General features: G+C 43.1%; 1 protein-coding gene across 1 annotated transcript in view; it reads right to left on the reverse strand.

Annotated features, from left to right (window-relative positions):
* Positions 1-9694: 9694 nt before the first annotated feature.
* The window catches only part of GSG1 (germ cell associated 1), a 41234-nt gene continuing 23386 nt past the window's right edge, over positions 9695-27542 (reverse strand). The window contains exons 4-5 of the mRNA XM_040407440.1: positions 10313-10424; positions 9695-10201 (exon numbers count right to left, since the gene is read on the reverse strand). Of these exons, the coding sequence (XP_040263374.1) occupies positions 9910-10201; positions 10313-10424 (404 nt within the window). The 3' untranslated portion in view covers positions 9695-9909. The remainder of the gene's footprint in view (positions 10202-10312; positions 10425-27542) is intronic.

The following is a 27542-nucleotide window of genomic DNA, read 5'->3' on the forward strand; positions in this document are numbered from 1 at the left end:
GGCGTCTGAGTCGGACTGGAGCTCTCTGCCCTTTACCAATCCAGCCACGGGCCCATCCATCTGGCCCATCAAGACTCACTCTCATTTCATCAGTCCATAAAACCTTAGAAAAATCAGTCTTGAGATATTTCTTGGCCCAGTCTTGACGTTTCAGCTTGTGTGTCTTGTTCAGTGGTGGTCGTCTTTCAGCCTTTCTTACCTTGGCCATGTCTCTGAGTATTGCACACCTTGTGCTTTTGGGCACTCCAGTGATGTTGCAGCTCAGAAATATGGCCAAACTGGTGGCAAGTGGCATCTTGGCAGCTGCACGCTTGACTTTTCTCAGTTCATGGGCAGTTATTTTGCGCCTTGGTTTTTCCACACGCTTCTTACAACCGTGTTGACTATTTTGAATGAAACGCTTGATTGTTCGATGATCACGCTTCAGAAGCTTTGCAATTTTAAGAGTGCTGCATCCCTCTGCAAGATATCTCACTATTTTTGACTTTTCTGAGCCTGTCAAGTCCTTCTTTTGACCCATTTTGCCAAAGGAAAGGAAGTTGCCTAATAATTATGCACACCTAATATAGGGTGTTGATGTCATTAGACCACACCCCTTCTCATTACAGAGATGCACATCACTTAATATGCTTAATTGGTAGTAGGCTTTCGAGCCTATACAGCTTGGAGTAAGACAACATGCATAAAGAGGATGATGTGGTCAAAATACTCATTTGCCTAATAATTCTGCACGCAGTGTATGTCCTGTCTGAATAGTGTCCTCAGTTTGTTTGGGTTCCTGTTTGTGTGCCTGGGTTCCAATTTGTCCTGTGTCTGTCTGGACTGATGGTGCTTGTACCAAAGTCTGTCTCTGCAGGTAAGTTGCCAAGTCCACCTGGACCATCCTGGAGGTGCGACCAGTGAGCCCCCGGCTAAGTTCATCCCCACTATCAGGGGCTCTGTTAAAAGCATGGCTCACTGAGTTTCCGCCCTCTGGGTTTGGCCCCAAGTCAAACCAGTGTCACACAGTCACACATGCACACATGTCCCTGGTCACATGTCCCTTATCAGCCAATAGAAGCTTGCAGGCTCTTAGTCTCCAAATACACACAGTTTTACTCCAGGTTTCCATAACAACCCAGCCATTTTTCTTCACTGCTGTAGTTCAGCTTTAGGGTAGGGCTACACAACGACATGCACAACTCAATAGACAGTATCACATAATAGACTTAGATACACAGCAGACAGTATCACACATGATAGGATTAGATACACAGCTTAGCAGGCATTATAACACAGGATAGGATATTAGATACACAGCTCTTCAGACAGTATTACACAGGATAGGATTAGATACACAGCTCAGCAGACAGTATCACACAGGACAGGATTAGATACACAGCTCAGCAGACAATATCACACAGGATAGGATTAGATACACAGCTCAGCAAGGATTAGATACACAGCTCAGCAGTCAGTATCACACAGGATAGGATTAGATACACCGCTCAGCATACAGTATCACACAGGATAGGATTAGATACACAGCTCAGCAGACAGTATCACACAACATAAGATTAGATACATAGCTCAGCAGAAAGTATCAAACATGATAGTATTAGGTATACAGCTCAGCAGACAGTATCACACATAACATGATTAGATACACAGCTCAGAAGGCAGTATCACACAGGATAGGATATTAGATACACAGCTCAGCAGACAGTATCACATAGGATAGGATTAGATACACAGCTCAGCAGACAGTATCACACAGGATAGAATTAGATACACAGCTCAGCAGACAGTATCACACAACATAAGATTAGATACACAGCTCAGCATACAGTATCACACAGGATAGGATTAGATACACAGCTCAGCAGACATTATCCCACAGGATATGATTAGATACATAGCTCAGCGGACAGTATCACACAGGATAGGATTAGATACACAGCTCAGCAGACAGTATCACACAGGATAGGATTAGATACATAGCTCAGCGGACAGTATCACACAGGATAGGATTAGATACACAGCTCAGCAGACAGTGGGGCAGGGTACTGTAGAGGTCACTTTTATGGGGGAAACTGTCGATATCTTATAACGACAAACAGAAATATTAAATGAAATAGATGAAATATACCCGTGTGAAGCCGGGTCCTTCTGCTAGTAGCTTATAAGGCTGAAAAAAAGACATACATTTAACTGGTTCAGCCTGGTATCCTGCAAAGTTGATCTAGAGGAAGGCAAAAAAAAAACAACTCATGAGGTTGAAGCCAATTTTCCTCGTTTTAGGGAAAAAATGTCCTTCTCGAATCCAATCCGTCAATCAAAAAAAATTCCTGGATCAACAACCCATCTCTAGTAACTATAACCTGTAATAAGTGTCGGACTGGGGTACCTAGGGCCCACCAGTAAAATGTATTTTGGGGCCCACCGTATGGATACATTCAAATATAATAAATAATCGAACATGTTTTTTATATGAACATAGGCTGGTTGAGGTGCTGTACATTGAATATATGCATGTAGTGCAGTCAATCTAATGTGTTATGTGCCACTTGTGCAGGGGTTTGGAGACTAGGAGCCCACCTTGCTCAGGGGCCCACCGGGGGATTCCCCTGTGGGCCAGTCCGAGCCTGCCTGTAATATTATTACACTCCAGAAATACATGCAGGACCCCTCTTGAACTCTTTAAAAGTGAAGTCACCATCACTGCCTCCTCAGGCAGAGAGTTCCATAAGGTGTAGAAACCTTCTTTCTTCTAGACATGGAGGATGTCGCCTCATCACGGTCACAGTACTGGGTATGAATGGATCATGTAAGAGATCTTCGTACTGACCCCTGATAGATAGATAGATAGATAGATAGATAGATAGATAGATAGGAGTTATTAGATCATGTTAATTAGTTTCATTCCAGATTTATCACTGTTAAGGCTCCAGAAGGATAAAAAGAAAAAATCAGCATCTCACTCCAGTAGGGAGTGCGATACAAAATAAAACTGGAGTAGCATTTCTAGACAAAAGTGTTAGGTTTAAAGATGCACCAAATATACAAATGAAGTGCAACATTTGATAAATTTGGTGTAAAGTACACCAACACAGATTCAAGCAAAACTACAGTAGGTTCCTTGGTGGGTTCTCTAGAGAATTTGAAGTTTTGGAAGCAATGATTTTAGGTAAAGCAGTTTGGTAATGTGCTGTTGTTATCCCAAGACTAACGTAAAAAAAAAATTAAATCAGACATTATATAGTATATGACAACCTCTTTCTAACAAAGCTATCTCAGTATACACACTTATGCCTTATTCACACAGTCATTGTTCAGTCAGAAATTTCCATCAGTGATTTTAAGTCAAAACCAGGTGCAGCTCTAAAGACAGAACAGGGGCAGATCTTTCCCTTATACCATATGTCTGTGGAGGATCCAATCCTGGTTTTGGCTCACAATCACTGATCAAAATCACTGACCAAAACACTGACGTGTGAATAAGGCTTTACGCAGTGAATGTTATCAGTCACTGATAAGACAGCCCCTGTGTTAAAGTATCAGTGGCTGACAGCTATCTCTGTATGCATACTTACTCAGGGAATGCTATTAATCACCAATAAGACAGCCCTGTGTGCAACTGAAGTCAGAAAAAGCAGAAATTTAAAAGGGTTTTCTAAGACTTTACAGCTGATGACCTATCCTTAGGATAGGTCATCAGAATCTGATAGGTGGTGGTCCAACACCTGGGACCTCCGCTCATCAGCTATTTGAGAAGGCACCAGCACCCCTGTGAGTGCCGCGGTCTTCTCCCTGCTTACCAAACACAGTGCTGTACATTGTTGTCACGAACGTTCCCGTGCCAGGAGATTAGTAAGATTGGAAACACGTGGTTTGATCTGACAGGCTCCTTGTGGATCAATTTCTAACTGTGTTGTTTCTGGTAATGGCCAGACCCCTTGCCTCAGGTGTTGCTTATGTGGTCATTTAACCTCCCTATTTATTGTGGCTTCTCCCACCATGCTCTGCGGTTATAGCTTCAGTCTTGTTGTTGGATTGCTGGTGTTTGGATCTCGGCAAAGTTCCTATTCTTCCATAGCCATTTGAAATTAAGTGTCTTCTTCCCCTATTGTTTATTGTTGGGGTTTTCTTGTGTTGCTCTTTTCCCTGCCATTTGTGTTTAGGCCTGAGGGAGACTCCTGTTCGTCCTACCCTTTGGAGGAACAGGTTGTCTCTTGTCCTGACATTAGTACCAGGGTCCTACAGGTAGAGTTAGGACTTTAGGTTCCTGTGTATGAACTCACCTACCTCTGGGGTCAGTTCATACTGGCAGTCAATCAGGACTTTGATTAGGGAATCTCTAGGAGGTGACCTGCTCCTTTCCCTAGTTTCCAGGCCTTTTCCCCTCACCCCTTTCCCTCCTAAGTTCAGTGTGGGCCCCTCCCCCCCCCCCCCCCCCCCACACACACACACACACACCGAAGCATGACAATAGTACAGCAGCTGTTTTTTGTATCACAGCTCATCCCCATTCACTTCTATGGGGCTGAGCTGCTCCTAGGCCACGTGACCAATGAACGTGTGGTCACTGGACTTGGAAAAGCTGAGAGAAGGCTGTGGCACTACTGTGAGCATTGCTGCCTTCTCAGACAGCTGTTCGGCGGGTCCTGGGTCCTGGATCCCCACTGATCAGATACTGATGACCTATACAGAGAATGGGTCATCAGTATTAAAGTCTTAAAAAAAAACTTTAAATGTATAAATAATAAATTTTAGGCCAGAGGCAAAACACAAAACGGTTACAGTCATGTGCAAGATGCCTTACTGAATTTTTTCACACAAAACTATATATCAATCTGTTCAGCTCATCCTGCTCTATAACAGGCTGCCTGCAGATTGCATTGCATTTGTTGTGACAGGTTCTCTTTAACCATTATAACATAGCCAGCCCTGTCTTTTATTTGCCTTCTGTAGCAGATTTTACATTGGAGCCCTGGAGCTTCAAGTTATGTTTCTGTACACACTGAGAAACAGTTTCAATCTGTGATGGCTGCAGTTATTGTAGCATGCAAAGTTACAGCAGATGGTTACAGAAAAAAAACCTGTATATCTGTATATATCACAATCATCCTCTGCCTTTATGTTTCAGTTTTATAAACTACAGAAATAATAATACAGTATCTTGACAAATGCTAATTCATTTTATAGAATGCTGGCTATGAGTCAAAGCCCAGAAATCACTACATAGATTGTGTAGTCACCATTTTTTATTTGCAAGAGTTAGAATTCTGGTGCAAAACTAATAGATTGTGTTCCCAAACACCTGCAGAAATCCAACATATGTGATATCATGTTGAATATCATGTTGAATATGTGTATTTTTAATACTCCACCATTCACTGCTCTAGATGGGCACAACTGACCAGTCACTAATAAAAGAACAACACAAGGATGTTATTTATTCTACTCTTATATAGCACTGACATGATCTGCAGCGCTTTACAGACATTAGCATTGCTTGCTGTCCCCAATGGAGCTCACAATCTAAGTTCCCTGTCAGCATGTCTTATATTAGTATGTTAAAATGTATAAATTTGTCTCATTTTATGTGGTGACTATATGTAAGCTTTACAAACAAAAGGTAACTTCATCTCTGATACACAAGATGTTCACATACAGTACAGACCAAAAGTTTGGACACACCTTCTCATTTAAAGAGTTTTCTTTATTTTCATGACTATGAAAATTGTAGATTCACACTGAATGCATCAAAACTATGAATTAACGCATGTGGAATTATATACATAACAAACAAGTGTGAAACAACTGAAAATATGTCATATTCTAGGTCCTTCAAAGTAGCCACCTTTTGCTTTGATTACTGCTTTGCACACTCTTGGTATTCTCTTGATGAGCTTCAAGAGGTAGTCCCCTGAAATGGTTTTCACTTCACAGGTGTGCCCTGTCAGGTTTAATAAGTGGTATTTTTTGCCTTATAAATGGGGTTGGGACCATCAGTTGCGTTGAGGAGAAGTCAGGTGGATACACAGCTGATAGTCCTACTGAATAGACTGTTAGAATTTGTATTATGGCAAGAAAAAAGCAGCTAAGTAAAGAAAAACGAGTGGCCATCATTACTTTAAGAAATGTAGGTCAGTCAGTCAGTCGAAAAATTGGGAAAACTTTGAAAGTAAGGGCTATTTGACCATGAAGGAGAGTGATGGGGTGCTGCGCCAGATGACCTGGCCTCCACAGTCACCGGACCTGAACCCAATCGAGATGGTTTGGGGTGAGCTGGACCGCAGAGTGAAGGCAAAAGGGCCAACAAGTGCTAAGCATCTCTGGGAACTCCTTCAAGACTGTTGGAAGACCATTTCAGGGGACTACCTCTTGAAGCTCATCAAGAGAATGCCAAGAGTATGCAAAGCAGTGATCAAAGCAAAAGGTGGCTACTTTGAAGAACCTAGAATATGACATATTTTCAGTTGTTTCACACTTGTTTGTTATGTATATAATTCAACATGTGTTAATTCATAGTTTTGATGCCTTCATAGTCATGAAAATAAAGAAAACTATTTGAATGAGAAGGTGTGTCCAAACTTTTGGTCTGTACTGTAAATCTAGAATAATTGCAAATGAAGTATAACCGGATCCAGTTTGACCAGTCTGACTGTGATCATACCAATTGCTAGGTCATAGCAACAGAGTAGGAAAGAAAGTGGATTATTGGAATCCTTCCAGATCCTCCCCTTTAATCTTTATCTTTCATTTAGTGGTTTGAATCCCTTTTTCATAACTAATTTCCCTACAGTTTTTTTTAAGGGAACGCCTAATCCCAGGATTACAGATAAGGCCTTGATTTGTTTATTGGAGATTATGCAGTCAAGGTTAGCATGTCATCAACGTGTGCTGGACAGGGTGGAGAATTAACCTGCTCAAGTTACCTGCCACTGTTTAGTGGCTACAATGTATAGACACATCCAAAAGCATGATCTGCCATCAGCACTTGTTCTAAATTTAACAATAAAAGACTTTGGTGGGATAAACATTACCTTAGACATAAGAACTATGAAAACATACTGTATCAAGTTATCACATTGCTAAGCCTACACAATCTACTCCCCTCACTCGCTTCACAATATGCTAGTCGTTAAGGTTCTATTCACAGTGCATTTGCAGTGTCCACTAGGTGTACATGCTGGGAAAGCACATATGCCAAAGATATTGATGGGGCCCCAATGTGAATAGATCCTTCATGGGCTTCCTAGGAATTTAGCCATAGTGTGTGGATATTAGATTTTGAGCCTGATTTAACAAAGGGACTGGTATGTGCAAATCCTTGTACATTTCTGTGGAATATGTTAGCACTAAATAAATAATAGGAAATAATAAACCAAAGCTAAAAAACGATGCATAAGCACTACTTTAGAATAGTACACAGAAGAAAACCAGCAAGATGGAGACCTGCCTATCTGATTTCTGTAGTAGGCTTTGAATATATACTATATGGACAAAAGTATTGAGAGACAGCTCTTAACCATAGAATGCAGGTGTTTCATTTAGTGCCACAGCCCCTAGCCATACAGTCTGCCCTTACAAACATTTGTGAAAGGATGGGTCATTCCAAAGAGCTTAGTGAATTGTAGCGTGGTCCTGTAATAGGATGTCACCGTTACAACAAGTCAGTTTCTGAAATTTCGTCCTCCCTATATATTTCACAATCAACTCAGAGTGGTATTATTGCAAAGTGGAAACAGTTGCAGACTTCGTTAAATTACAGTGCAAGTGTGGGATCACCGAGTGCTGAGGCACTAAGGCCCCTTTCACACGAGCGAGTATTCCGCGCGGGATGCGTACACATTGCGCCCACATGGAATCCGGACCCATTAATTTCAACGGGTCTGTGTACATGTGCGGTCACATTTGCATTGTGTGAAAATAGCAGCCTGTTCTATATTCTGCAATTTTCACGCAACGCTGGCCCCATAGAAGTGAATAGGGCTGCGTGAAAATCGCATCCGCAACCAAGTGTGGATGCGATGCGATGCGATTTTCACGGATGGTTGCTAAGAGATGTTGTTTGTAAACATTCCGTTTTTTATCACTCGCGTGCAAAATGCAGTAAATCGCATTGCACCTGCGCGATAAAAACTGAACAACTGAACGCGATCGCAAACAAAACTGAATGGCTTTGTTTGCAAAATAGTGCAGTTTTCACTGAACACATCCGCAATACATCCAGACATAATCCGGACACGCTCAGCTGCAAGGGGCTTTAGTGCAAAAAAATCACCAATGTTCTGCTCACTCAATAACTGCAGAGCTCAAAACCTCCTCTGGCATTGACATCAGCACAAAACAGTGCACTGGGAGCTTCATGGCATATATTTCTATTTCTTAGCAGCTGCATGCTAGCCTTACATCACCAAGCACAATGCCAAGCATTAGATGGAGTGGTGTAAAGCACACCGCCACTGGACTCTGGAGCAGTGGAAACATGTTCTGTGGAGTGACAAATCATGCTTGTCTAGCTAGCAGTCTTGACGAGTCTGGGTTTGGTGAATGCTTGGAGAACATTACCTGCCTGACTGCATGGTGCCAACTGTAAAGTCTAGTGTAGGAGAGATAATGCTATGGCTTTTTTCTTCAGGGGTTGGTCTAGAACCCTTAGTTCCAGTGAAGGAAAATTTTAATTCTGCATATTTTGGACAATTGTGTGCTTCCAACTTTGTAGGAACAGTTTGGGTAGAACCTTTTCTGTTCCAAGGTGACTGTGCCCCAATGCACAAAGCAAGGTCCATAAAGGTATTGTTGGGTGAGTTTGATGTGGAAAAACACACAAAGCCCTGACCTCATCCTCAACAAACACCTTTTAGATGAACTACAATGGAGACTGACACCCAGACACAAATGCTCTTCTGGATGAATAGGCAAAACTCCCACAAACACACTCCAGTGGAAGCTGTTTTAGCACAAAACTGGGGCCAACTCCATATTTATGCCTATGGATTTTGAATGGGATGCCATAAAAGCTTCTGTAGGTATATAATGGGAGAGCTTTATCAAACTGGTGTAAAGTAGAACTGGCTTAGTTGCCCATTGCAACCAATCAGATTCCACCTTCCATTTTCCAAAGGAGCTGTGAAAAATGAGAGGTGGAATCTGATACATTGCTATGGGCCACTAAGCCAGTTGTACTTTACACCAGTTTGATAAATATCCCCCAATGTGTCCACATAGTACATAATCACAGATCACTAATTATAGCTGTACTGCATCTGTACTTCGTACTGAGAATCACAATTTCTTCCCAGAAACAGAGCCATTTCTGTGCATGGGTTGTTTCAGGTATAGCAGTTCAGTCCTATCTATTTGAGTCACAGCCCATGGACAGATATTGCTTCTGGAACAAAGAAAGCAGGCATCTTTTCTAATTTAACAAAAACCCTTTATTAAGGGATGGATTCATTATCTCCCTACACCTGTTTTTTTGTGTTAAAAAGTTGCAAAACCCGGTTTCGTGACTTCTAAACGCCATTGCGACTGAATCTAGTCACAATTGGTGTTTTCATACCACCCTTGCCAGTTTCTTAGTGTATGGGCAAAACTATCAGCCTGGGCACATTTATCATCATTTATGCCAGAAACTGTTCTAAATGATGACAAACTGTTCTACATAAAAAGGGTTAGAACAGCATTATTCATAGCATTATCCATACTCACAGCTACTTAATATATGGTAAGTGTTTTGAAGAAAAACATGGCTGGTTGGTGGAGAATACATGCAATATTAAATAGATGTGTAATGTCCAGCTCTGCTGGATGCTAAATGCTGTGGTTGTAGATAATTAATTTTTATTCCAGTCTGTCCACATACCAAATCCATTGCTTAGAATTTCAAAAGTTTAAAAAAAAGTTCCATATTCTAATTGTCTAGCAATGTTCCTCCTCCATGGATTCTTCCACATCCTCAAGATCCATTGAATGGTCGCGTAGAAGGATTTTCTTTTGAAGTTCTGTGTAGAAGTCCACACTTTCTGACACAGAGTGAATAGGTTTGTCTCTATAAAAATTCATTCCTTTGTGGTTGAGAAAGCAGGTTTGCTCCTTCAAGCTTTGCTGAAAAGCTTTCTGATTTCTTCGGAATTCCAGAACAGTTTTGGTGTAAGTGTTGAGAGTTGTGACAGCAGAAGCCATACAGCAGGTGAAAGATGCCCATGCAGTGCTAAAATAGAGAAGATAGATTTTTCTTCAGTAAAGAAAAGCCTACTCTTAAAATTAACTAGAAATTAATATTTTTCTGTACTTTTGATGAACAAATAATAGATAAACTTACTAAAATGCCCAACCGTAATCCCATGAATGTGGTCTCCAGTCCTCTGGTCCAAGGCTCACAGTGGCTTGGAAAACCTGAGTGTACATCATGTGTGCCACCATTCCTAGAAGTCCTGCAGAAAATATATCATATTAATAGCAACTGCGGCACCTAAGTGGCTTCAGTGGGAGGGAGCTCCCTTTGTCAGCCATCAGCACCACCAGGAATAGGATCATGGGGGGGCGCGATGTCTACACAAAATGTATGGGTACGTTGAAGGCCTCAGGTCTGCCCTCTGTCTATGCCTGTTGTATACTATCGACAGCATAATACACTGTACTACACAAGTTAAAATCTAAGTTAGAAAAAAATATATATTCTCCACATATTTAGTATTGCTGCATCTCTAACAACCTGAACAGTACAATTATCATGTACTTTATCCCGCATGGTGAACACAGTAACAAAATGTCAGAATTGCTGTTTTTTGCTTCTCCTGCAAAAGAAAAATATCAAAAAAATCATACGTACCTCAAAATGTCACTAATGAAAACTACAAGTCATCCCACAAGAATTAAGCCCATACACAGCTCCATAGAAATAAAAAAGTTATTGGTCTTGGGATGTGGCGATGCAAAAACATTTTTTTAAAGGGTTTTAAATGAGCAAAAGCAGAAAAACCTAAAAACTATTAGGGTCATTTATCAAACTGGTTTAAAGTAGAACTGGCTTAGTTGCCCATAGGAACCAATCTGACTCTACCTTTCATTTTTCAAAGGAGCTGTCAAAAATGAAAGGTGGAATCTGATTGGTTGGTATGGACAACTAAGCCAGTTCTACTTTACATCCATTTGATAAATGACCCCATATGTATTTGGTGTCATTAGGATTGAACTGACCCAGAGAATAAAGTGATCATATTATTTATTCTGCAAAGTGAACATGTCAAAATTTACAACATAAGGGCTCATTCACACAACCGTATGCCCTCCGAGACATACGGTCCGTGAGCGGGCCATATGTCCCAGAGTGGCATATATCGTGCGCACGGAAATGCACAGCACCATAGGTTACTATGATGCTGTGCGCATCGGGCTGCCTGCAGGACTATTGTCCCGCACTCATATGAAATTATGAGTGCGGGACAATAGCCCCGCGGGCGGCCCGATGCACACAGCATCATAGTAACCTATGATGCTGTGCGCCCCCGTGTGCATGATGTATGCCGCTCCAGGACATATGGCCCGCTCACGGACCGTATGTCTCCGAGGGCATACGGTCGTGTGCATGAGCCCTAAGAAGTCAATAATGGTATTGTTGTTTTATTCCATTCACCTCCAGAAAGAAATGATAAAAGTTAATCAATAAGTTATGTGTACCCCAAATGGTGCATTAAAAACTACATATTGTCCTACAAAAAACAAGCCCTCATATGGACGCACTGACTGAAAAAAAAGTTATAGCTCTTGGAATGTGATGACAAAAAAAAATGGAAAAAATTGCTTGGTCACTGAGGCCCAAAACAGGCTGGTCACAAAGGGAATAAGGATTTGCATTAGTGAAGGTGCTGTAACAAACTTTAAAAAATTAATAAGATAAGAGGTTTCTTTGTTTTTATCCTCATTTGCTATAAGACAGGAGCTACCTAGTGATATGTGATCCGCCACATCAAGTTTAAAAAAACTCACGTAACCAAAAACATTTGAGCGACTTGTCGGGACCTTGCTCCAGGGTGACCATTTTAAAACTAAACACTGTGTACCATGTTAGGCAGTAGTAGATAAAGAAGTAAAAAATCGAGAGTCCTCAGTTGTTGATCCCTGGCTAACAGGCTTAATGGCTAACTGTATAGATGAGAACAAAATAGCAAGTTTTAGAGACTACTTAGGCCTCTTCATCGGACCTGTGTTTTATTAAGATATTTTTTAGGTATTTCAGATTTGTAGAGGCCTTGAGGTGCCAAAATATAAGAAAAACCCACCAACAAACCTCATTTTTTGTAAACTACACCCCTCAAGGAATTCATCTTTGGGAGTTGTGACAATTTTGACCTCACAGGTGTTTCTTAGAATTTATTAGAAAAGGGCTGTGGAATTTAAAAATTACATTTCTTCAATAATATGTAGTTTTAGTGCATATATATTCTGATTTTCATACAGTATAATAGGAGAAAATGCAGCCCACAATATGTAACGAAATTTCTCCAAAGTATGGCAATACTATATACAGTATGTTATTGCAAACTGCTGCTTGGGCACACAGCAGGCTTCAGAGGGGAAGTAGTGCTACCTGGTTTTTAAAGCGAAGATTTTACTGGAATGGTTTTTGGTTGCCATGTTGCATTGGCTCAGCTTCTGAGGTACCCGTACAGGTGAAACCCCTTAGAAGTGACCCCATTTTTTAAACCACACATCTTAAGGAATTCATCTAGGGTAGTGGTGGGGAACCTCCGGTCCGTGGGCCGATTTGCGGCCTGCGGGTCCATTTGATGTGGCCCCTGGCCCCCTGCCAGAACATATTGTGGCAGCGCCATCCAGAGCTAGAGAGGTAAGTTTGTTTTTTTATTTATTTAAAATTTCTGATCTGAGGTCTGATTGGGGCTGATCTGAGGCTAATAGAGGGTAGGGAGGGTCTGATGGGGGCTCATCGGGGGTCTGATGGGGGATGATCTGAGGCTTTGGGGGTCTGATGGGGCTGATCTGAGGCTGGGGGAGTCTGATGGGGGCTGATCTGAGGCTGGGGGAGTCTGATGGGGGCTGATCTGAGGCTGGGGCTCTGATAGAGGTCTGATTTGAGGCTGGGGGCCTATTGAGGGTCTGATCTGAGGCTAGGGGGCCTATTGAGGGTCTGATCTGAGGCCGGGGGTCTGATCTGAGGCTGGGGGGTCTGATCTGAGGCTGGGGGATCTGATATGAGGATGGGGGTCTGATCTGAGGCTTTGCGATCTGATCTGAGGCTGGGGGGTCTGATGAGGGTCTGATCTAAGGCTGGGGGGTCTGATGGGGCTTATCTGAGGCTAAGGAGGGTCTGATGGGGGTCTGATCTGAGGTTGGGAGGTCTGATGGGGGTGTGATCTGAGGCTGGGTGTCTGATCTAAGGCTGGGGGAGGGTCTGAGGATGATGTAGGCTGGGGGGGTCTGATAGGAGGCTGATTTGAGGCTGATGGAGGTGGGGGGCAGATCTGAGGCTAATAAAGGGACAAAGGCAGGGACAGTTGCAAAGAAAGAGGCAGGGACAGTGGCAGGGACAGTGAAAGCTGGGTGAATCCCTCTCTGAACCCCCCTGGGTTTAGCTTGGCTGCCATTAATGTCAAATAAAGAACTAAATGTATAACATTCTCAACTTAAAAATTAGACTGCTATATGTGGTCAAAATGGCACCTGTACTATTTGTAATATATAGTGCAGGCGCCATTTTGTGCTGCAAAAATACAGCGCTCTAGATTTTTTTCAATTTAACTTAACCCTAAGTCACTTAGATGTTTGACCAAATATAGCAGTCAAATTTTTAAGTTGAGAATTTTGTATGGTCCCCGAACGATGTTACAAATATCCAAATAGCCCTCGGCAGCAAAAAGGTTCCCCACCCCTGATCTAGGGGTATATGAATAATTTTGACCCCACAGGTATCATCCCAAAGTTAAAGGGGCATTCCAGCACATTAAACATGTTGCCTTATTAACTGCAATTGGTTAAAAAAATAAACCAACTTAAACTCACCTTGCTAATCCCGACCGCTGCCCTTCTGACAGTGCGCAGGTCTCCGCTGTTTTCTACTTTCTTCACCTGTTCTCAACAAGGCAGGAAAAGCTGGGATTGATGTTCAGCCAATCACTGACTGCAGCAATGGCCCATCTCAGCCATTGATTGGGTAAGCGGCAGTACCAGCCATTTACTGACATGTTAAGAACTGGAGCAGGAAGTGAAGTGCAGCTGGGGCCTGTGTACCGTTGAAAGAGTAGCAGTGGGGGATCAACGAGATGAGTACATTGGTTTATTTTTTTCACACATTTTTTGTAGCTGTTATCTGCTCAGCGCATAGAAGAACTCAGAAGGAAAGGTGTGACATGAGGCAATGGCATTTGGGGCTTACTCTGGTGATATATGGTAGGAGGTATAAATTGTGTAGAGTACATCAATGAAAATTAATTCAAGTGAATTATGGTACATTGAAAAAAGAATTATACACAGTTCTGGTTTATCGGGCTAGGTGTCCTTTCTTACACCCCTCTTGGAACACACTGTAATTTTTGGCTTTTTTAAATTAATTATACTTGGCTACTTTTGGAATACCTATAGCAGTGCATGGAGAGATCCATGCATGCAAGGTATATTCTCTATTCCCACCAGGGCCCGTTCTTTAGATAGTAGCAGGTCCAAGGGGTGGCATCTTCACCTATTTGCAGAAGGCCTCGATGGTAAGGTGTGTCTTTTTGCTGATGACACAAAGATTTGTAACAGGGTTGATGTTCCTGGAGGGATACACCAAAAGGAAAAGGATTTAGGAAAACTAGAGGAATGGTCAAAAATCTGGCAACTAAAATTTAATGTTGATAAGTGCAAGATAATGCACCTGGGGCGTAAAATCCCAAGAGCAGAATATAAAATCAGTGATACAGTCCTAACCTCAGTATCTGAGGAAAGGGATTTAGGGGTCATTATTTCAGATGACTTAATGGTAGGCAGACAATGTCATAGAGCAGCAGGAAATGCTAGCAGAATGCTTGGGTGTATAGGGAGAGGCATTACCAGTAGAAAGAGGGAGGTGCTCATGCCACTCTACAGAGCACTAGTGAGACCTTATTTGGAGTATTGTGCTCAGTACTGGAGACCATATCTCCAGAAGGATATTATACTTAGGAGAGAGTTCAGAGAAGAGCTACTAAACTAGTACATGGATCAATTAGTCTTAAGGTGGCTCTACCTCCAAGTGGATGGTACCGGTGCTCGTATCGTGACTTACTGCCCTCACAGTCACCAAAATTAAATAGCAGAAAAATTGTGAATGGATAGGCACTCGGACATCTGGGGTGATGCAGCAAAAGATAGGGTTTTATTCACTAAAATAATTAAAATAGATCACAGCAATAAAAGTAGAAATAAATCACAGCAATAAAAATTGTTAAAATACAGAAAATAAAAATAGATATATATTGCAATAATTACACACAATATAATTTGATATCTAATTGGAGGTATCTTATTGATATCTAATTGGAGATATCTTATTAGATATCGTGACTTACTGCCCTCACAGTCACCAAAATTAAATAGCAGAAAAATTGTGAATGGATAGGCACTCGGACATCTGGGGTGATGCAGCAAAAGATAGGGTTTTATTCACTAAAATAATTAAAATAGATCACAGCAATAAAAGTAGAAATAAATCACAGCAATAAAAATTGTTAAAATACAGAAAATAAAAATAGATATATATTGCAATAATTACACACAATATAATTTGATATCTAATTGGAGGTATCTTAATCCATTATTGCACTTTAATCCAATGAATTTTCAATATGATGGAATAGAGCAAACAGTTCATATAGTGCTTTAGTCCACTAAGTACTCCATAAACTATTGGGGTCAATAATTCATATGGACACTTCTCCTTATTGTGTTTTTTTTCAATCGATACAACACTGGTTTTCTTTCTCGAATTTAGATAATCGAGTCAATGTATTTTTCCAATCGATAAAACACTGGCTTTCTTTCTCGAATTTAGATAATCGAGTCAGTGTAGCAGTATGCGTATATTTGCTTTCTTTCTCGAATTTAAATAATCGAGTCAGTGTAGCAGTATGCGTATATTTGATATGTGTATATTCGATACCACACGATTTGATTTCAGAGGTACTCACTGTTCAGTTGGTTCTCTGCGAGGTATTTATGTGTAAAGCGTGAGCACACTCAATATCAGTGTGGGTCTTTTCGCTTGTCCTCGTTTCCAGCCTTTCTTGTTGAGTATCACCTCTAGTTCAGTGTGAACAGTTTTTCGATCCACATTCGGCGTCCCTCGTGTTTTCGACTCCGCCTTCAATCGATCACGTGATGAGAGTCGACCAACTGAGAGTCCTTTTTCCCTGCTTGCCGGCTAAGCGGGGATTTCAAATTATGGATGTTGTATCAGCTGATTAAATGTTATTTTTTGTATCTTTTTCTCCAGCGCATACTTGGAATAGATATCCCGAAGCCAAAGTTCCACCCAGACGCGTTTCGAAGTCTTGTAAATTATCTGACTTCTTCCTCAGTGGTAACTTGGCTTCTAAATGAGACGTCCTTTTATACCTCACTTCCTATATTCCATTGTTAATCGCAAAGCATTGGAGTTTTTTAGGATTTTCCCCCTTAGATATATTTGTTCCAACTCTCACCCTATTGTTTCGGATTGCATTATTCTTCACATTAAAACAAATAACGACCATCAAAAATGAATATTGTAGAAACATACTAAATAAAAACATAGTATAGTCAAGCTAAAAATAATAAAATAGACATAAAAAATCGCATGCGTTTTATATGCGTTTTCTATGCGATTTTTCCGCATCCATTGCGTTTTTTATATAAAAGCTGCTAGATTCCCCCATTGTATAACTGGGTTAAAGGAATATTCACTACCTCATTTGTGAGTTAGTGTATTTGAGGTTAAAATTCTATTATCCATTGTATCTTCCTCTAATTATCGGATCCAGGTGCATAATGTAATTTATATGGTTCCTAAACTATTATATTGCAATCTTCATATCAATAGATCCCAAAATAAAAAATGCAATAGATAAAAGATCCATTATTGGGATGTAACTATAAGTGGGATCCAATATTCTCTAAGATAATTATATAACATACCGAGAACATTTAAAATCTTCGACAACCTTTAGGTAAAGAGTTAATAGGTAATCACGTAGGTAATCTAGACGATATGGCCCTTATGTTGTTTCTTTTGGATTTATTTCATTCGTCCATATTTGTAGAGAGAGGGGTGAGTGCTGACCGCTAAGGCGAGTTCAGACGTACGTGAAATATACCATCCGACCCCGCGTCGGCGGAAAGCACTCATCCCAATAACCTCTAAAGGAACCCGAATAATTCTATTTCGGCATTTTAACCCTGCGGGATAAGGGTATTCATTTCAAAGATTTGTCTAGATTCTATACGGGACATCTTTGCAATATGATCACCGCCTCTCCAGTCCATCTCTACCTTTTCTATGGCTGCAAAGCTTAACCCCTTTGTTTGTTGGTTATGGTGTTCCTTAACCGCCTCCGGTTAGAGGGGTATTACATCACCAGCCTGCCAGCCAATGATCGTCGCTGGCAGGCTGCTGATTTTCAAAAAAAAGAATCACAAGCCATATAACACCTTATATTTATAAATATAAGGTGTTAAATGGCTTCTCTGCTCCTCTGCTGGTCCTTTTGGTCGGTTGGTTCCAGCAGAGAAGCACAGTTCACAGTGAGTACACCAAACAGCACACTTAGCCCCCAGATCACCCCCCATCACCCCAATTAACCCCTTGATCGCCCCTGTCAATCACCTAGTGAAAGGGAAAAAAGTGATCAGTGTAAACCGTCACTTTTTTTTTCACTGGTAAACACTGTTAGGTTTTAGGGATAGTTTAGGCCCCTTGGTTAGGTAGTTAGCGATCGTTTAGCGCCCAGCCCACCGCACCGCAGTCACTGATTCGCTGATTAGCGTATCGCTAATCAGCATTTGTACTTTTATAGTATCTGTAAGTGATCAAAACTGATCACAGTCAGATCTATAATAGTATTAGTGTCACCTTAGTTCGCCCTCCACCCAAAACGCAGTGTTTGCCCGATCAGGCCTGATCGGTCGCCCACACGTGCGTTCACCCACGCCCGCCCCGCCGCAGTGACAAAAAAAATTATTTTTTTTGATCACTGCACAATCACTTTACAAGCGCTGCGGCGATAAAAAATAATCTGTTTTGATATTTTTTACCAATCGCAGCGGCCTCCGGTACTTCGCTAGCCTCCCATTTGTAAGACAGGCTTGCTTTTTTTCTTGGGTAGTCTCAGGGAATACCCCCTAAATTTAGTAGTCCAAATGGCAAACAAGGGGTATTCTTCTGAAGAGGCCTACAGGCTTCTGACCCAGTCGGATGAGGAATGGGAACCCTCATCTGACGAATCCAGCGGGTCAGAATATGAACCTGTAGAAAGCAGTGGCAGTCTGACCCAAAGTTCGGACGAGGAGGTTGAGGTCCATGATAGCACCAGGCGTACCCGGCCCCGTGTTGCTAAACCACAGGTTGCGCAGGATCTGCTTCAAGGGCAGCAGAGTGGGGCTGGCGCTGTCGGATTACGTGGTGAGGCATACACCAGCAGCGCAGCCCTCCCTGGACCTAGTACCAGCACTGCCATACAACATGGCAAAGTGGCGAGCACCAGAAGGGCAGTTGAAGCTGGTACGGTGGCACGTGCAATAGTTACCCCGTCGCAGCCACCGCACAGACAGGCCCGTAGAGCCCCTAGAGTCCCTGAGGTGCTGGCAAACCCTGATTGGCAGTCCCCAACTTCAGCCGCACCATTAGTTCCCCCTTTCACCGCCCAGTCTGGAGTTCGGGTTGAGACAGCTCAGATCGGTTCGGCACTGGGATTTTTTGAGCTGTTCTTGACTGCGAAGCTCTTGGACATAGTCGTGGCAGAAACAAATCGGTATGCCACTCAATTTATAGCCGCCAACCCGGGAAGCTATTATGCCCAACCTTTCCGGTGGAAACCCGTCCAAGTTTCCGAATTAAAAAAAATTCTGGGCCTTCTCCTCAACATGGGTCTAACCAAAAAGCATGAATTGCGGTCATATTGGTCCACGAACCCAATTCATCACATTCCCATGTTCTCTGCTGCCATGTCCAGGGCACGATTTGATCCTGCGTTTCCTGCACTTTTTATCGACAACAGCACCTCTCATCCCAGAGGCCACCCAGCTTTTGACCGGCTCCACAAAATTCGGCCCCTCATAGACCACTTCAACAACAAATTTGCAGATTTGTATACCCCTGAGCAAAACATCTGCGTAGACGAGTCCCTTATACATTTTACCGGGCGCCTTGGCTTCAAACAATACATCCCAAGCAAGCGCGCCTGGTATGGGGTCAAATTGTATAAGCTCTGTGAAAGGGCCACAGGCTATACCCACAAATTTTGGATCTATGAGGGCAAAGATCAGACCCTGGAGCCGGTCGGTTGCCCTGACTACCTGGGGAGCAGTGGGAAGACAGTCTAGGACTTGGTGTCACCCTTATTTGGCAAGGGGTACCATCTTTATGTGGACAATTTTTACACAAGTGTGCCCCTCTTCAGGCATTTGTTCCTAGAACAGATTGGCTGGTGTGGCACCATGCGACCTAGTCGCCGGTGCTTCCCCCAACGGCTCGTTACCACCCGTCTTGCAAGGGGGGAGAGGGCTGCCTTGTGTAACGAAGAACTGCTCGCGGTGAAATGGAGAGACAAGCGTGACATTTACATGCTCTCCTCCATTCACGCAGACACGACAATACAAATAGAACGGGCAACCAGTGTCATTGAAAATCCCCTCTTAGTCCCCGACTATAATTCGCTTATGGGAGGGGTGGACTTCAATGACCAGATGTTGGCTCCTTATTTAGTTTCCCGACACACCAGACGCTGGTATAAGAAGGTGTCTGTATATTTGATTCAATTGGCTGCATATAATAGTTTTGTTCTCTACAGTAAGGCTGGGAGAACAGGATCCTTCCTCAAATTTCAGGAAGAGATCATCGAGAACCTCCTGTATCCAGGAGGTTCGTGTCCCCAACCACCAGTGTAGTGAGCCCCTAAAATGCCAGGGCAGTATAACTACCCCACAAGTGACCCCATTTTGGAAAGAAGACACCCCAAGGTATTCCGTGAGGGGCATGGCGAGTTCCTAGAATGTTTTATTTTTTGGCACAAGTTAGCGGAAAATGATGATTTTTTTTAATTATTTTTTTCTTACAAAGTCTCATATTCCACTAACTTGTGACAAAAAATAAAATTTTTATGAACTCACTATGCCCATCACGAAATACCTTGGGGTGTCTTCTTTCCAAAATGGGGTCACTTGTGGGGTAGTTATACTGCCCTGGCATTTTAGTGGCCCTAATGTGTGAGAAGTAGTTTGAAATCAAAATGTGTAAAAAATGCCCTGTGAAATCTGAAAGGTGCTCTTTGGAATGTGGGACCCTTTGCCCACCTAGGCTGAAAAAAAGTGTCACACATGTGGTATCGCCGTACTCAGGAGAAGTTGGGCAATGTGTTTTGGGGTGTCATTTTAAATATACCCATGCTGGGTGAGAGAAATATCTCGTCAAAAGACAACTTTTCCCATTTTTTTTATACAAAGTTGGCATTTGACAGAGATATTTATCTCACCCAGCATGGGTATATGTAAAATGACACCCCAAAACACATTGCCCAACTTCTCCTGAGTACGGCGATACCACATGTGTGACACTTTTTTGCAGCCTAGGTGGGCAAAGGGTCCCACATTCCAAAGAGCACCTTTAGGATTTCACAGGGCATTTTTTACACATTTTGATTTCAAACTACTTCCCACACATTAGGGCCCCTAAAATGCCAGGGCAGTATAACTACCCCACAAGTGACCCTATTTTGGAAAGAAGACACCCCAAGGTATTTCGTGATGGGCATCGTGAGTTCATGGAATTTTTTTTTTTTTTGTCACAAGTTAGTGGAATATGAGACTTTGTAAGGAAAAAAAGAAAATCATCATTTTCCGCTAACTTGTGACAAAAAATAAAAAGTTCTATGAACTCACTATGCCCATCAGCGAATACCTTAGGGTGTCTACTTTTCGAAATGGGGTTATTTGTGGTGTTTTTCTACTGTCTGGGCATTGTAGAACCTCAGGAAACATGACAGGTGCTCAGAAAGTCAGAGCTGCTTCAAAAAGTGGAAATTCACATTTTTGTACCATAGTTTGTAAACGCTATAACTTTTACCCAAACCATTATTTTTTTACCCAAACATTTTTTTTTTTATCAAAGACATGTAGAACAATAAATTTAGAGAAAAGTGTATATATAGATGTCGTTTTTTAAAAAAAAATTTACAACTGAAAGTGAAAAATGTCATTTTTTTGCAAAAATTTCATTAAATTTCGATTAATAACAAAAAATGTAAAAATGTCAGCAGCAATGAAATACCACCAAATGAAAGCTCTATTAGTGAGAAGAAAAGGAGGTAAAATTAATTTGGGTGGTAAGTTGCATGACCGAGCAATAAACGGTGAAAGTAGTGTAGTGCAAAAAGTGGTCTGGTCATTAAGGGTGTTTAAGCTAGGGGAGCTGAGGTGGTTAAAGTGTCTCGATAGTGCGTGGTTGACATAACCCTTTTTGATCTTGTTTAAATGTTCTGCAATTCTTTTCTTAAACATTCTCTTAGTCCTTCCTACATACAATTTCCCACATGGACATTTTATAACGTATATCACACTCACGGTATTGCAGGTGAGATAGTCCCTTATTTTTAATTTGTGGGAGCTAGGAGGTGACGTTATTTCAGTAGTTTTTTTCTCAAAAGTGGTGAATCTACAGCCCATACAAGCTTCACATCTATAAAATCCACTTATACCCAACATTTTGTGTACCGAGATTTTAGTTGATTGTTTCTTTTTAATTGAGGGAGCTATCTATAATCCCAAATTCACAGCTTTTTTGTAACTAATTTGTGGGGTTGCTGGGATCATAGGGCCTATTTGTTTATCTTTTTGTAAGTAGTGCCAGTGTCTTCTTATTATTTGTTATACTTTACGATGTTGGACACTGTAAGGTAAAATTATTCTGAGTACTTCTTCTTCCAGAGTTTGTCCACTAATAGGTTTCTCAAAAAAGGATTGTCTTTCTAGTTTACGCACTTTATCAAGTGCTGCATTTACCAAATTAGGTGGATACTTTTTTTCTAGAAATTGTTCTTGCATTTTTAATGCCTCCTCCTCGAATTTCTCATTTGTCGTACAATTACTAGAGTTGAGCGAACCCGAACTGTACAGTTCGGGTTCGTACCGAAATTTAGGGTTTTCAGCACCCGGACCCGAACCTGAACATTTACGTAAAAGTTCGGGTTCGGTGTTTGGCGATTTTTATGGCGCTTTTTGAAAGGATGCACAGCAGCCAATCAACAAGCGTCATACTACTTGCCCCAAAAGGCCATCACAGGCATGCCTACTATTGGCATGACTGTGATTGGCCAACTGCAGCATGTGACCCAGCCTCTATTTAAGCTGGAGTCACGTAGCGCCGTCCGTCACTCTGCACGGATTAGTGTAGGGAGAGGCTGCAGCTGCTGTGAGGGAGAGATCAGGGAGAAATCTTATCAAGAACTGTTTTTTGTACTCAGCGATCTACAGCAAAAGTGTTTTGTGGGTGCAGTGCACAATTGTTTTAAGCCTGCACTGAGCCAACTACTGCTGAAAACGAACTTTTTTTTCTTCAGTTAGTCAATATCAATATATGATCGGCAGCCATTTTATGCAACGATAGTGCACCAGTACAGGCTATCTGCATGTCTGCAAGTCCAGAAATACAGCTTTGGCATACTGGGGTGAAAAAAGCCTCTGATATACTGCACATCTGGGATTAGACAAGCATAAGTGACTGTCACATTTAGGACAGAAATACAGTTTTTTGGATAGGGTGAAAAAACCCTCTAATATACTGCACATCTGGGATTAGACAAGCATAAGTGACTGTCACATTTAGGACAGAAATACAGCTTTTTGGTTAGGGTGAAAAAAACCTCTAATATACTGCACATCTGGGATTAGACAAGCATAAGTGACTGTCACATTTAGGACAGAAATACAGCTTTTGGGTTAGGGTGAAAAAACCCTCTAATATACTGCACATCTGGGATTAGACAAGCATAAGTGACTGTCACATTTAGGACAGAAATACAGCTTTTTGGTTAGGGTGAAAAAACCCTCTAATATACTGCACATCTGGGATTACACGTGCATAAGTGACTGTCACATTTAGGACAGAAATACAGCTTTTTTGTTAGGGTGAAAAAAACTATCTAATATACTGCACATCTGGGATTAGACAAGCATAAGTGACTGTCACATTTAGGCCAGAAATACGGCTTTTTGGTTACTGGGATAAAAAAGGCTCTAATATACTGCACATCTGGGATTACACGTGCATAAGTGACTGTCACATTTAAGCCATAAATACGGCTTTGGCATACTGGGGTGAAAAAAGCCTCTGATATACTGCACATCTGGGATAAGACGTGCATAAGTGAGTGTCACATTTAGGCCACAAATACCGCTGTCATATAGAGTTAAAAAAAAAAATTTGAGTGCAATACCCTACATCAGGGTTTTTATTGCCGGTTAATTATTTTTAACAGACTTAACCACTTTTTACTTTGCTTTGTAAACGCTAACTATGAGGAAAACATCTAATAAGGGACGCTGTCATGGTCGTGGTGGTGGTGTTGGTGGAGCCTCTGTTGCAGGGAGAGGACGTGGCCGTTCTGCCACAGCTACACGTCCTACTGAACCTGCTACCTCAGGTCCCAGTAGCCGCCAGAATCTACAGCGATATTTGGTCGGGCCTAATGCCGTTCTAAGGATGGTAAGGCCTGAGCAAGTACAGGCTCTAGTCAATTGGGTGGCCGACAGTGGATCCAGCACGTTCACATTATCTCCCACACAGTCTTCTGCAGAAAGCGCACAGGTGGCACCTGAAACCCATGCCCATCAGTCTGTCACATCACCCCCGTGCATATCGGGGAACCTGTCTGAGCCTCAAGTCATGCAGCAGTCTCTTATGCTGTTTGAAGACTCTGCTGGCAGGGTTTCCCAAGGGCATCCACCTAGCCCTTCCCCAGGGGTGGAAGACATAGAATGCACTGACGCAAAACCACTTATGTTTCCTGATGAGGACATGGGAATACCACCTCAGCACGTCTCTGATGATGACGAAACACAGGTGCCAACTTCTGCGTCTTTCTGCAGTGTGCAGACCGAAAAGGAGGTCAGGGAGGAAGACTGGGTGGACGACAATGCAGGGGACGATGAGGTCCTAGACCCAACATGGAATGAAGGTCGTGCCACTGACTTTCAGAGTTCGGAGGAAGAGGCAGTAGTGAGACCGAGCCAACAGCGTAGCAAAAGCGGGAGCAGGGTGCAAAAGCAGAGCATTTCGCCTGCTACTGGCCACCGTCACCAGGGACCGAGCACACCAAAGGCAGCTTCAAGGAGTTCCCTGGCATGGCACTTCTTCACACAATGTGCTGACGACAAGACCCGAGTGGTTTGCACGCTGTGCCATCAGAGCCTGAAGCGAGGCATTAACGTTCTGAACCTTAGCACAACCTGCATGACCAGGCATCTACATGCGAGACACGGGCTGCAGTGGAGTAAGCACCTTCAAAACCAAGAAAGGGCTCAGGCCCCTCCTGCTCCCTCTTCTGCTGCTGCCTCGGCCTCTTCCTTCGCCTCTGGAGGAACGTTGGCACCTGCCGCCCAGCAAACAGAGGATGTGCCACCAACAACACCACCTCCGTCACCAAGCATCTCCACAATGGCACACGGAAGCGTTCAGCTCTCCATCTCACAAACCTTTGAGAGAAAGCATAAATTCCCACCTAGCCACCCTCGATCCCTGGCCATGAATGCCAGCAGTTCTAAACTGCTGGCCTTTGAAATGCTGTCATTCAGGCTGGTGGAGACGGACAGCTTCAAACAGCTCATGTCGCTTGCTGTCCCACAGTACGTCGTTCCCAGCCACCACTACTTCTCCAGGAGAGCCGTGCCCTCCCTGCACAACCAAGTATCGGATAAAATCAAGTGTGCACTACGCAACGCCATCTGTGGCAAGGTCCACCTAACCACAGATACGTGGACCAGTAAGAACGGCCAGGGACGCTATATCTCCCTAACTGCACACTGGGTAAATGTAGTGACGGCTGGGCCCCAGGCGGAGAGCTGTTTGGCGCACATCCTTCCGCCGCCAAGGATCACAGGGCATCATTCTTTGCCTCCTGTTGCCTCCTCTTCCTACTCGGCTTCCTCCTCCTCTTCTACACATGCCTGGCGCATGTGCTGAATTTGGTGGTGCAGAAATTCATTCACAACTACCCCGACATGTCTGAGCTGCTGCATAAAGTGCGGGCCATCTGTTGCCGCTCGGCTGTCTGCTCTACAGCGTAACTTCGGCCTTCCCGCTCACCGCCTCGTATGCGTCGTGCCCACCAGGTGGAACTCCACCTTGCACATGCTGGAGAGACTATGCGAGCAGCAGCAGGCCATAGTGGAGTTTCAGCTGCAGCACGCACGGGTGAGTCGCACTGCGGAACAGCACCACTTCACCACCAATGACTGGGCCTCCATGCGAGACCTGTGTGCCCTGTTGCGCTGTTTCGAGTACTCCACCAACATGGCCAGTGGCGATGACGCCGTTATCAGCGTTACAATACCACTTCTATGTCTCCTTGAGAAAACACTTAGGGCGATGATGGAAGAGGATGTGGCCCAGGATGAGGAGGAGAAAGAGGGGTCATCTCTAACACTTTCAGGCCAGTCTTTTAGAAGTGGTTCAGAAAGAGGATTTTTGCAACAGCAGAGGCCAGGTACAAATTTGGCCAGCCAGGGCCCACTACTGGAGGACGGGGAGGAGGAGGATGGGGATAAAGCATGTTCACAGCGGGGTGGCAACCAACGCAGCTCGGGCCCATAACTGGTGCGTGAGCGACTACATGCTGCAGTGCCTGCGCAACGACTGCAGAGTTGCCCACATTTTAACGTGTGCTGACTACTGGGTGGCCACCCTGCTGGATCCCCGTTACAAAGACAAGGAGGAAGAGGTCGCCAACGCAGCTGTGTCAGCGCCTGCACCTCAGAAGGCAGGGTTAGCATGGCCGACATGTGGAAAACCTTTGTCATCTCACTGCAACAACCGGCCACAACTGCTGATATGGAGCGTGTTACCAGGAGGCATTTGAACAACATGGTGGAACAGTACCTGTGCACACGACTACACGTACTGACTGATGGTTCTGCCCCATTCAACTTCTGGGTCTCCAAATTGTCCACATGGCCAGAGCTTGCCCTGTATGCCTTGGAGGTGCTGGCCTGCCCTGCAGCCAGTGTACTCTCTGAACGTGTATTTAGCACGGCAGGAGGCGTCATTACAGACAGACGCAGCCGCCTGTCCACAGCCAACGTGGACAAGCTCACGTTCATTAAAATGAACCAGGCTTGGAACCCACAAAACTTGTCTGTACCTTGTGCAGAATAGACATTTATACCACCATCAAACATACATTCTTGTACTCAAGTCAAGTGCAATGATTCTTTGTTTTCTTTTTTTTTTATTTGTCCCAATATTTTGGGGGCTTACCCCAATAAAAAATAAACATTGTTGGCTACCTCCTCCTCCTCCTCCATTGCTTCCTCCACCTACAACACCACATTAACCGCCTCCTCAAACTCCGACTCCATATCCACCTCCTTCTCTGAGTTGCAGGTTAATAATTTGTAATTTTTTAATATTTTATTTCATTTTAAGTTATTTCCCTATCCACATTTGTTTGCAGAGAAGTTGCCATGCTCTTAAGTGCATTTTACTGCCTTTTACATCCCTCTAGCCTTTTCAAGGACTATTTTAGAGCCACTTTAATTTAAAAAAAAAGTGCCAATTATAGTGCCCTAAATTGAAAAAATTCTTATTTGCAATTGTCGGGTGACATTTTACCATTTTTTGGCTTATACCAACCCCTGCTGTGCCTGGGTGACAGGGGCCTAAATCTCTCAAAATCCTCTGTTGTATTGCTGGGTGACATGAACCCCCTTTTGTCGTATATGAACCCCTGCTCTGCATTGCTGACAGGGGTCTAAATCTCTCAAAATCCTCTGTTCTATTGCTGGGTGACATGAACCCCCTTTTTCCGTGAATGAACCCCTGCTGTGCCTGGGTGACAGGGGCCTAAATCTCTCAAAATAGTCTGTTGTATTGCTGGGTGACATGAACCCCCTTTTGCCGTGAATGAACTCCTGCAGTGCCTGGGTGACAGGGGCCTAAATCTCTCAAAATCCTCTGTTCTATTGCTGGGTGACAAGAACCCCTTTTTGCCGTGAATGAACCCCTGTTGTGCCTGGGCGACGGGGGCCTACATCTCTCAAAATCCTCTGTTGTATTGCTGGGTGACATGAACCCCCTTTTGCCGTGAATGAACCCCTGCTGTGCCTGGGTGACA

This window comes from Bufo bufo, chromosome 9, assembly GCF_905171765.1.
Source record: "Bufo bufo chromosome 9, aBufBuf1.1, whole genome shotgun sequence".
Classification (NCBI taxonomy): Eukaryota; Metazoa; Chordata; class Amphibia; order Anura; family Bufonidae; genus Bufo; species Bufo bufo.